This window comes from Chiloscyllium punctatum, chromosome 40, assembly GCF_047496795.1.
Source record: "Chiloscyllium punctatum isolate Juve2018m chromosome 40, sChiPun1.3, whole genome shotgun sequence".
In the NCBI taxonomy this organism is placed as follows: domain Eukaryota; kingdom Metazoa; phylum Chordata; class Chondrichthyes; order Orectolobiformes; family Hemiscylliidae; genus Chiloscyllium; species Chiloscyllium punctatum.
Window position 1 is genome coordinate 21506252 of NC_092778.1, and position 12421 is coordinate 21518672.

The 12421-nt window shown below is 47.6% G+C and overlaps 1 protein-coding gene across 1 annotated transcript in view; it reads right to left on the minus strand.

The window, feature by feature from the left end:
* LOC140464790 (uncharacterized) overlaps positions 1–12421 on the minus strand; it is a 106317-nt gene that overhangs the window by 3773 nt on the left and 90123 nt on the right. Inside the window, exons 18-20 of the mRNA XM_072560278.1 lie at positions 11348–11392; positions 10177–10236; positions 1083–1172 (exon numbers count right to left, since the gene is read on the minus strand). Coding sequence (XP_072416379.1) covers positions 1083–1172; positions 10177–10236; positions 11348–11392 — 195 coding nt within the window. The remainder of the gene's footprint in view (positions 1–1082; positions 1173–10176; positions 10237–11347; positions 11393–12421) is intronic.

A 12421-nucleotide genomic window follows, 5' to 3' on the forward strand; every position in this document is an offset into this window, starting at 1 on the left:
CAGATCCTAGCAGCAAGGCAGGAGCTCCAATCTTGGTACTGGGAGCTGATATTCCGTCTTGCTATACGAAATAAGTAGAGAATGATTTGATGTCTTACAATTGCCAGCAAAGTGGCGAAGGCAGCCCTGGCGGACTTTGGCCGTTGGTGTGCCCTGGCAGAACCCTGGCATCCAGCGGCATCGTGGAAGTGGCTAAGGGCCTGAAGACCCATGGCTGGTGATCCCGGGAAAAAGTTGGCAGCGAGACGTCAGCCAGAGGCGAAGGGCTTGAGAGATCGGAGCCATCATGGGGAAACCCAGCTAGAGAAGCACTGTGATTTGGAAGTTTAACTTTATTTAGAGTCATAGAGCACAGAAACAGACCCTGCCTCACAGCGCCAGGGACCCGGGTTTGATTCCAGCCTTGGGCGACTCTGTGTGGAGTTTGCACATTCTCCCCGTGTCTACGTGGGTTTCCTCCGGGTGCTCCGGTTTCCTCCCACACTCCAAAGATGTGCAGGTCAGGTGAATTGGCCAGGCTAAATTGCCCACAGTGTTCAAGGGTGTGTTGGTTAGATGTGGTAGTTAGTTAGGGGTAAATGTAGAGTAATAGGGTAGGGGAATGGGTCTGGGTGGGTTATCCTTCAGATGGTTGGTGTAGACGTTTTGGGCCGAAGGGCCTTTTTCCACACTGTTGGGATTCTATGCCGAACATGATCCCAAATTAAACTAGTCCCACCTGCCTGCTCCTGGCACATATTCCTCCACATTTTCCTATTCATGTTCTTTCCCAAATGTCTTTTAAACACTGCAAATGTACCTGCATCCACCACTTCCTGGAATGTTGAACTTATTCTTAGTTTCATTTTCCCATTTCTTTATTTTCTATGTTTTTTTTAAACCTAAGATTTTGTACCTAGGTACCTTGCAGCTAAGATGGTGCTGGGAATGGTGACCCTGTAAACTTTTTGCTGTACTCCTGTACAGGTGACAATAAGACCTAATCTAACATAATATTTCAATTGTTCCTTTAGAGTGCACTATTCTGGTTTGACGGGAAGATGTTTGACCCTTGAATTGGTTGAAGGAAATGACCAACTCACCGAGTGACTTAGTATTGCAATTAGTTGTGGTCGAGCGATTGGCGTCTTCAGCTGCATTCTGAGGGCAAAATACTTTCATCGAACCTTTTCCTTAAAACAATCAACATAATAAATTGCTACTTCATCCCCCTCCACCCAGAATAATTTGAACAATTAAATAAGTACTATTCAATAATCATAATTCATTATAAATAAGGCGTGATTTGGCAATATTCTGTTTCTTATTCCACTTTTTATAAAATGCACTGTTTAACAAATTGTACGTTTACCCGACTACGTTCAGACAGTTAATGCTGCAATCTGACAATGACAAATCACTGTTCTATTTATAAAGCTGCAAATTAAGTGATTCATATTCAGTCATTTATTGTGACTTCATTCTAACTCACAGCCTTTCCATTCAATACAGAAATAGTCAAACGACCTGCAGCAGAACTCTGCCGTGCTCTAGTGTTCGAGATGTTACACAGACACAGTTACATACTAAAACCCACAGAGATGTGAGAACTGATGACTGGAGCACTGTATGACTGATATTTGAACACTGCAGGTATAAATATAGTGATTGCAAAAATGTATTCAATCTGTGCACAGGCTGGAACTGAGGAGAGGAACAAACAAACATCACATCTTTCTTCACGATTCAAAAGACAATTTAGCCACAAAGATTTGCTGAAATATGGATCAGTAAAGGTTTTACAGAAGCCAGCACCCCCAGGAAGGCAAAGACTGTATAATTCTGAAGATTAGGATGCTCAAAATTGGCCAAAATGTTATCCATGGAATGGTTTAAACGTCTTCCCTTTATCTGTGAAGCCTGTGGATTGAGATTCCTTTCCGTTGTTCCTGAGTGAGAGGACTCCAGCAGTATCAGGTTCCCAGAATGTGGGAGTTTGATTCTGTGCATATTCCCAGGTGAATAAATCCTATAATTTATCAGGGTTAGTGTTTGTGCTTCTCTGATACTCAGGCTGCTAGATATACGGCTCAGAAGGAGGCCATTTGGCTCATTGTGGCTGCTGCAGTTATTAAAACACCAACTACACTTTTCCAGATGTTGGCCTATACCACTGGAAGTGATGTCAATACATCGAAATGCTGTATCAATGTTATAAGTGTTTCTGGCTTTCCCATCCTTCCAGGCAATCAGTTGCAGATACCTACCACCCTATGCCCCTTGATTACTGGCCGCTCTGAGATGGATCTTCTGATCTACCCCATAATTGGGGCAGCACGGTGGCTCAGTGGTTAGCACTGCTGCTTCACAGTGCCAGGGTCCCAGGTTCGATTCCAGCCTCGGGTGGAGTTTGCACATTCTCCCCGTGTCTGCGTGGGTTTCCTCCGGGTGCTCTGGTTTCCTCCTGCAGGTCAGGTGAATTGGCCATGGGAAATTGCCCATAGTGTGAGGTGCATTAGTCAGAGGGAAATGGTTCTGGGTGGGTTACTCTTTGAAGGGTCGATGTGGACTGGTTGGGCTGAAGGGCCTTTTTCCACTCTGTAGGGAACCTCATCTAATCATAATCTTAAATATTTCAATCAGGTCTCCTCTCACCCTTTGTTACTCCCAGGAAAGCAACTCCAGCCTGTTCAATCTTTCCTCTCAGCCCAGGCAACATCCTGGTAAATCACATCTGCACCCTTTCCAGTGTAATAACGTCCTCCCTTTTAAAGTTGCCAGAACTGCATGCAGTAAATCAGAGTTTTATGCAGTTCCAGCATAACCCTGCTCTAGTATTCTATGCCTCTTCTATTAAAGTCGAGATTGTGGTGCTGGAAAAGCATAGGCATCATCTGAGGAGCAGGAGAATCGACGTTTTGGGGATAAGAAGGGTTTACCCCTGAAACGTCGATTCTCCTGCTCCTCAGATGCTGCCTGACCTGCTGTGCTTATTCAGCGCCACTCTCTCAACTCTGATCCCCAGCATCTGCAGGCCTCACTTTCTCCTATTAAAGGCAAGTGTCCCAGATGTTTGTTTAATGACCTTATCTAGCTACCCTGCTAACTTCAGGGACCTGTGGGTATGCACGCCAGGGGCCCCTGTGATCTTCAGTACTTCCTAGGTTCCTACTACTCTTATTATTTGAAAAATATACTTCATTCCTAAAAAGAATCTTTATATGTATACATAGCCACAAATGCTGTCCGGTTCTGTACAGTGACATTTCAAGGAAAACACACAAACCTTGGAATTTGACTCTATCCAACAAACCAAAGGCATCTCTTACTTCTACAAGATAATGTCTACATCAGTTTGAGCCAGCAGGAGGGCCCGATAACTGAATAGATGCCCAGTTAACTTTGGCCAAAAGACCTCAGATGGAGGTCTTTCCCCACTGCGCCTTGGCATCAGCTGCCCCAAGCTTTAGTGCGTCTCTTGGCACGTACTCCTGGATCTCAGAGTGTGCCAGTCTGCAACACTCGGTCAGGGTCAAGTCTGGAAGGCCAACAGGTTTCGGGCAGACCAAACAGCATCCTTCACCGAGTTGATGGTCCTCCAGGCACAGTCAAAGTTTGTCTCAGTGTCCATCCTGGGAAACAGACCATAGAATGCAGAGTCCTGCATCACAGAGCTGCTCAGGATGAACCTATTCTTCATACAGTAATCTCTTGCCTTATTAGCCCTTCCCAAGTGCATCACCTCACACTGTCCCAGAGTGAATTCCACTGTCCACCGGACCCTCCTGTAGTTTGCAGCTGTCCTCCTCATTAATTACCATCCTGCCAATATGCTTGGGACCCTTCAGGTTTTTGATCACACCTTATACATTTCAGCTCAAATCATTAGTGTGCATCATCATCAGCAGAGGCCCAGCACTGAGCCCTGTGGAAGTACATTGGAAACAGGCCTCCAGTCAGAGATACATCCCTCTACCACCACCTTCTGCTTCCTGCCACTCCACCAATTTACGATTCATCATGCCACTTTGTCATGGAGCATATAGGCTCTCACTTTCTTGACCAGTCGGTCATGACGCACCTTAATTAAAGCCTGGCTGGAAGTTCATGTCGGCTACATAAAATGCATAAGATTATCAAAGCTCCTGGTTAATGCCTCAAATCATTTGATCCAATTTGTTAAGCTCGACCTTCCTTTAACAATCCATGCTAACTATGCCTGATTAATCCACGTCTCTCCAAGCGCTGAGATACTCCGAGTTCTTTTTTATGCATTGTAACTCTCTGGATAAAGTAGACAGGTCAGCCACACCACACTGGCATCCATCAAGCCAGCTTTCCATTCTCTGCCCAATATGGTGTCACCAGTGAGAGGTCAGAACTGTTTTGGTGGTGGGGTCTCAGCTTAAATCGTGCAGGTGAGCTGCTCTTTCACTGACCGCACTGTAAGGTCATGAACGCGGTGTCCAAGAAACCCAGTGAGTGTTACCACGCGTGTCATGGGATGAGGTATCACGGGCAAGGCCAGCCTATGTTGTTCAGTCCAAAGTGCCCTTGACAGGAGTGTCTAACCTACCCATTTCAGAGCTGACCATATGGCTGGGAACCTGGAGTCACATGTAGGCCAGACCGAGTGAAGGCACCCGTGAATCATAGAATCCCTACAGTGTGGAGGCAGGCCATTCAGCTCATTGAGTCCAGACTGACCCTTCAAAGAGCATCCCACTCACACCTACCCCATCCCTATAACCCTACATTTCTCATGGGTAACCCACCTAGCCTGTACATTGTGAGCAACTTAGCACAGCAAATTCACCTGACCTGCACATCTTTGGACTATGTAAGGAAACTGGAGCACCCGAAGGAAACCCACACAGACACAGGGAGAATGTGCAAATCCCTCACAGATAGTCGCCTGAGGCTGGAATCGAACCCAAGTCCCTGTGAGGCAGCAATGCTGACCACTGTGCCACCATGCCAACTTGCTTTTGAGACTTTGATTGAGGGGTAAACATTGGCCAAGATGAGGAGCTGCCCTTTCGTTCTTCAAAACAGTGTCATTAATGCTTTATGTTCATGCCAACAGATAGATCTGGCCTCGGTTGATATCTCATCCAACAGACAGCACCTCTAACACTACATAGGAGGTACAGTCTGGATTAGTTTTACACTCAATGTCTGCACTGGGACTTGAACCCAAAAGCCTCAGGACTCAAAGTCCGACAGGCACCACATGAACCTCTTAGAAACTTTCATAGAATCCCAACAGGGCAGAAAGAGCCATTCAGCCCATCAAGTCTGCACCTACCCTCTGAAAAGCATCCCACCCAGAATTTAGCAATCCTGTGGCAAGTAACTCACCTCCTGACTCCCCAAAGCCTGTCCACCCTCTACAAGGCACAAGTCAGGAGTGTGATGGAATACTCCCCACTTGCCTGGATAGGTGCAGCTCCAAAAACACTCAAGAAACTTGACACAATCCAGGATGAAGCAGCCCAGCCCGCCTGAGTGGGACTACCTCTGTAATATCAACTCCCTCCTCTTCTGTACGCTCAGTAGTAACAGTATGTACTATCTACAACATGCAGAAATTCACCAAAGAACCTCAGACAGCACCTCAGAAGGGATAGCAGATACATAGGAACACCACCATCTGCAAGTTCCTCTTCAAGCCATTCACCATCCTGACTTGGAAATATATCGCTTTTTTGTCAGTGATGCTGGGTCAAAATACCTCGCAAGGTTTGTGAAGGTTTGTAGCTCAGGTTGAGGTTTAGGGTGTAGGTTTGCTCGCTGAACCTGGCTAGGTAACATCATCAGTGGCGACCTCCAAGAGAAGTGAAGCTGTTGTCTCCTGCTTTCTATTTATATGTTTGTCCTGGATGGGGTTCCTGGGGTTTGTGGTGATGTCATTTCCTGACTGTTTTCTGAGGGGTTGATAGATGGTATCTAGATCTATGTGTTACCTCCCTAAGGGCATTGTGGGTCTACCTACATGGACAACAGCGGTTCAGGGTAACAGTTAAACATCACCTTCTCAAGGGCAGTAGGTACAGGTTCAGGCGATAAATGCAGACCGAACTAGCAACATCACTAATTCATCCCAGAAAATAATGTTAAATATCGCCTCACTAATGTGTGTAAACTAGTTAGACTAAAACACCTTTGCTGGGAGAGGGGTGGAAGGGACAATGCTATGTGTTTACCCCTTCCCGCACTGGGACAGTGCTGTGTTCCCCCCTTCCCGCACTGGGACAGTGCTGTGTTCCCCCCTTCCCGCACTGGGACAGTACTGCGTGTTCCCCCCTTCCTGCACTGGGACAGTGCTGTGTATTCCCTCCTTCCTGCACTGGGACAGTGCTGTGTATTCCCCCCTTCCCGCACTGGGACAGTGCTGTGTTCCCCCCTTCCCGCACTGAGACAGTGCTGTGTGTTTCCCTCCTTCCCGCACTGGGACAGTGCTGTGTGTTCCCCCCTTCCCGCAGTGGGACAGTGCTGTGTGTTCCCCCCTTCCCGCTCTGAGACAGTGCTGTGTGTACCCCCTTCCTGCACTAGGACAGTGCTGTGTGCTCCCCCCTTCCTGTACTGGGACAGTGCTGTGTGTTTCCCCCCTTCCCGCACTGAGACAGTGCTGTGTGTTCCCCCCTTCCCGCACTGAGACAGTGCTGTGTGTTCCCCCCTTCCCGCACTGAGACAGTGCTGTGTGTTCCCCCCTTCCTGCACTGGGACAGTGCTGTGTGCTCCCCCCTTCCTGCACTGGGACAGTGCTGTGTGTTTCCCCCCTTCCTGTACTGGGACAGTGCTGTGTGTTTCCCTCCTTCCCGCACTGGGACAGTGCTGTGTTCCCCCCTTCCCGCACTGAGACAGTGCTGTGTGTTTCCCTCCTTCCCGCACTGGGACAGTGCTGTGTGTTCCCCCCTTCCCGCAGTGGGACAGTGCTGTGTGTTCCCCCCTTCCCGCTCTGAGACAGTGCTGTGTGTACCCCCTTCCTGCACTAGGACAGTGCTGTGTGCTCCCCCCTTCCCGCACTGGGACAGTGCTGTGTGTTCCCCCCTTCCCGCACTGGGACAGTGCTGTGTGTTCCCCCCTTCCCGCACTGGGCCAGTTCTGTGTTCCCCCCTTCCTGCACTGGGACAGTGCTGTGTGCTCCCCCCTTCCTGTACTGGGACAGTGCTGTGTGTTCCCCCCTTCCCGCACTGAGACAGTGCTGTGTGTTCCCCCCTTCCCGCACTGAGACAGTGCTGTGTGCTCCCCACTTCCTGTACTGGGACAGTGCTGTGTGTTCCCCCCTTCCCGCACTGAGACAGTGCTGTGTGTTCCCCCCTTCCCGCACTGAGACAGTGCTGTGTGTTCCCCCCTTCCCGCACTGAGACAGTGCTGTGTGTTCCCCCTTCCTGCAGTGGGACAGTGCTGTGTGTTCCCCCCTTCCCACACTGAGACAGTGCTGTGTGTTCCCCCTTCCTACAGTGGGACAGTGCTGTGTGTTCCCCCCTTCCTACAGTGGGACAGTGCTGTGTGTTCCCCCCTTCCCACACTGAGACAGTGCTTTTTTCCAGAGATTCACTGTTTCCTGAGGAAAGTACCAACTCTGACACCTAAATTGAATTTGGCCTCATACAGGTTGAAACCAAGCCTTGTACGTCATGTCTACATCACCGGAGGCAAAATGCTGGAATAAATCAAGTGACATGGTCTCAGTTTGCTCTGAGGAAGCTACCGGCTCAGACATGTGTGCACAGGTTCAAACTCCAACAGCAAGGAGGCAATGACAGTGCTGTATATAACATTATTCTGGATTAGTGGTGCTGGAAGAGCACAGCAGTTCAGGCAGCATCCAAGTAGCTTCGAAATCGACGTTTCGGGCAAAAGCCTTTCATTGTAGATAACATTAGTCAGGTCACAGCTGGAGTACTGTGTGAAGTTCTGATCAGCACACATTAGTAAGGATGTGTTCGCACTGGAATGGGTGCAGAGCAAATTCACCAGGAGTGACATGGAGACAGACTAGATAGGGAGGGTCTGTTTTCCTTCAAGTAGAGGAGGTGGAGAGAGAGAGAGAGAGAGAGGGAGGGAGAGAGAGAGAGAGACAGAGAGGGAAAGAGCTGATTGGGGTGTCCACAGTTCCGAGGAGCAGACACAGGATAGATGGACAGAAATCTTTCCCCCTGATAGAGAGATCGATAACCATTCAAGTTAAGGAGCTGGAGGTATGGAAGGGCCTTGAGGACCTTTCCCTCACCCAGAGGGTGGGGGGCATCTGGACCCTATTGTCTAAAAGTCACGGTAGAGGAAGGAACCCAAAAGACATTTAAGAACTAATTAAATGAGCACTCGAAATGTGCTGACAAGACTATGGGCCAAGGGTGGGAAATGAGGATAGAATAGATGGAGGGATGCCTGACAACTGGCATGGAATCAATGGGCCGAAAGGCCTCTTCCACCCTGTAAAAGCTCTACAACACTATCTCGGTAATAGTGTTACCAACTTCTCAAATGCTTAATAAATGATATAATTTTATATTACCATTGGGTGGCTCATGTCTCAGTGAAGATGGTCAAACACTCCCTAAGACAGTGCAATGTCAATGGGTGTTACTGCCTCCAATGCCTAATATCGACTGATAGTATGGAAATGAAAACGAGGTGAGCTGTCCAAAAGGTGACGGAATCAATACCGGCTGTGTCACATGGTCACTCACTTCAAAATATGCTCAAAACGTCTCAATCTTTTATTCTGTCAACTGAAATCATCTTAACATCCTCATCAGAGGTGTGCAATACCATCTCTGAACAGGTCGATCCGAAAATACTTACAAATCTCAAAATAGTGCAGATGCTGGAATTCTGAAACAAACACGGAGATGCTGGAGAAATGCATCAGGCCTGGCAGCACCTACTTGGAAGATAGAGCAGTACAGCACAGGAACAGGCCCTTCGGCCCACAATGTTGTGCCGAGCATGATGACAAATAAAGCTGACCCCCTCTGCCTGCCCTCGGTCCATACCCCTCCATCCCTTGCTTATTCACGTGTTTATCTAAAAGTCCCTTAAACGCTCCTATCGTATATGCCTTCACCACCATCTCTGGCAGCATATTCCACAGAGTCATAGAGATGGACAGCACGGAAACAGACCCTTCAGTCCAACTCGTCCATGCCAACCAGATATCCTAAATCAATCTAGTCCCATTTGCCAGCATTTGACACATATCCCTCCAAACCCTTCCTATTCATATACCCTTCCAGATGCCTTCGAAATGCTGCAATTGTACCAGCCTCCACCACTTCCTTTGGTAGCTCATTCCATACACGCACCACCCTCTGTGTGAAAATGTTACCCCTTAGGTCCCTTCCCCTCTCACTTTAAACCTATGCCCTCCAATTTTGGACTCTCCCATCCAAGGGCAAAAAACACCTTATCCATGCCCCTGATGATTTTATAAACCTCTATATGGTAACCCTCAGCCTCCCATGCTCCAGGGATACTCCTGCCACTCTCTGTGTAAAAAACTTGCCCCCCCACATCTACTTTGAACTTTCCCCCATCTCACCTTAAATGCATGCTCCTTAGTTCTAGTCATTGCAACTCTGGGGGAAAAAAGATTCTGACCGTCAACACTATCTACGTATCTCATAATTTTATAGATTTCTACCAAGTGTTTCCTCAGCCTCTGCTGCTCTAGAGAAAACAAGCTGAGTTTTTCGAGCCTCTCCCGACAGTTCATACTCTCCAATCCATGCAGCATCCTAGTAAAACCTCTTCTACCCTCTCTCCAAAGCCTCCACATCCTTCCTGCCAGCGTTTTCTCTCCATTTGCTGCCAGACCTTTCTCCAGTATTCTGTGTTTGTTTAAAATCCTAATTCCCCCTGTTTCTCTAAATGGCTATTTATTTTTTAAAAAGATATCAAGTTTGAACTTATTTACTTTGCAAAGAATTGGCTTTCTGCTTACGTATAGATTTAGAATAAAATAGAGCAAAGCAGCTGACATTAACTGGATGAGGGAACTGTTTAAAACTTGCATATGGTTGAAATAGTATAGTATAAACTAAATGAAGGCTTATTCTGGGAAAGGTCACAGTCCTGTGCTTTAACATCATACTTGACTGGAGTTAAATAACATTCTCATGTCTATTAATCAGCTCTGAGTACATTATTGATTAAATTAAACATTCTTTTCCATTAAATGAGAACAACCTGGACATCGGTTTGAAGCATCTCGGTCTGGAGGCTTCGGACATGCAGAATCTGCCGTGGCTGAAAACATTAACCAATGTTAGAGTTGTATAAATGTTTATACTCAGATTACATTATGGCGTGTACTGCATAAATACGTCTTGTGAGCAATTGTAGTACAATTTCTTTTAAGTAAAAACAACTTGCATTTATAAGGAGACTTACAGAATCCCTACAGCGTGGCAGCATTCGGCCCTTACTGACCCTCTGAAGGGCATCCCATCCAGACCTACATCCCATCCCCTTAACCCCAAATTTCCCATGGGCCAACCACCTAAACTGCACATCTCTGGACTGCAGGAGGAAACCCACACAGACACAGGGAGTATGTGCAAACTCTACAAAGACAGTCGCCTGAGGGTGGAACCGAAGCCAGACCCCTGGCCCTGTGAGGCAGCAGTGCTAACCACTGAGCCACCATGCCACCTGAGTAATGCAGCTAATCAATTCTCTCATAGCACCTCAGAGGAGGGTTTTAAGGTAAAATTTGACACTAAACCACATCATGGTGATATTAGGGCAAGTGTTCAAATGATGGTCAATGAGATCGTTTCTAAGGAGAGTTTTAAAGAAGGGCAGCGAGGGTACGGCAGACCTTAGGGCCCAGGTAACTAAACACACGGCCACCAACAGAGGAGCCAATCAAAGTAGGATTCTCACGTAACGAAAATACGACCAGTGTGAACATCTAGGAAACTTCCAGGGTTGGGGGATATTTCGGGAACAGAGAGGTCAGGAACGGACTTGAAGGGAAGGAAGAGAACTTTCAAAACCCACTTAATATGCTACACTTTAATCTCCAAGGTCTGGGGTCTAAAATGAAGTCAGAATTTACCAAGATGTGGAACTTTGATGGCTCATACCACAGTGCTAATTTGGGGAATTCTTTTATTTAAAAAAACAGGATCTACTGGTCTCAGTACCTGCCAGTGGCAGACCTCACCTGTACGGGGATAACCTTAAAACAGGGGTGTCACTGGCCAAGATTAAATCAGGGTCACATCAGGAGCAGCCTGGAAAGCACAGTCATAAAACCGATGCCACGATTATTCTCTTGCCCGTGTTCTATATTTCCAAATTTCTGTTTATAAGGAGTAACTCTGTGCAAAGCTAAGCACTGGGTTATAATTACCATTTCTTCCTGAATCTTGCCCTGGCTGTTGAGGACATATTGAAGCTGAAGAAGAAAATCCAAATCAGAATTGTCACCACAGTTCCACTGCAATATTAAACATAACCCCTCTGAAAGGTCGTTGGAACAGGTTACATACATGTAACAGGTGGAATCGTGTGCCAGTGACAACCCCATGGTGAACCTTTCTCCAGGGTGAGGACACCAGGAGGTGGTGCCCCATCCCAGTTTCGTACCGCCAGCCAATCAGAGGCAGTCCATGCACCACCTCCAACATTCACGCCCTATGCCCCCATGCAGCAGGCAGTGTGGACCGCCTACAGGATACACTGCACCTTCCAAACCTACATCCATCGAGAAGGGCAAGGCTAGCAGGTACATGGCAGCGCCAACAGCTGTAAGTTCCTCTCCAAGCCACTCACCATCCAGACTTGGAAACATATCGCCGTTCCTTCACTATCGTTGGGTCAAAATCCTGGAGCTCCTTCCCTAATGGTCTCCACAATATAAGGACTGCAGCGGTTTGAGAAGGCCAACACCTTCTCAAGGGCAACTAGGGACGAGCAAGGCATGCTGGTCCAGCCCTGATGGTCACATTTCATGAGTGAATTTAACAAAAAAAAAGCACCCAAGTTGATTTAATATATTAATCGGTAAATACTTTCACCAGAACGGATTTTTCACCCGAGCTTGGGGAGGGCCTGACTTTCCAACCAACTGACTCAGAGAGATTACCCCAAGGCAAGGAATGTACAGGGAGATGGCAAAGTCTGGAAACATTGGGCTCGCACTGCTTCGGCCCAGTTTAGTGACAGCACACAGGACGCGGGAAATTGGAGCAGGAGTAGCCCCAAGAGGCTTGGTGCTGGCTGCGTTGCTGACCTTTAGAGGCTCATACCCGCGTCCCTCAAATCCCAGAATCAGAACCTCATTACAGGTCCACTGAACTCAAACACAATTCACGGTGTGACCTCCAAAGCTGATCCAGGAGATGCCCATGAATTGGCGGGATAGAAGCCTGTTGCTGAAGGCTTATCTCCCAGCGCTCACTGCTTAGCCACCTCCCATTCAAAG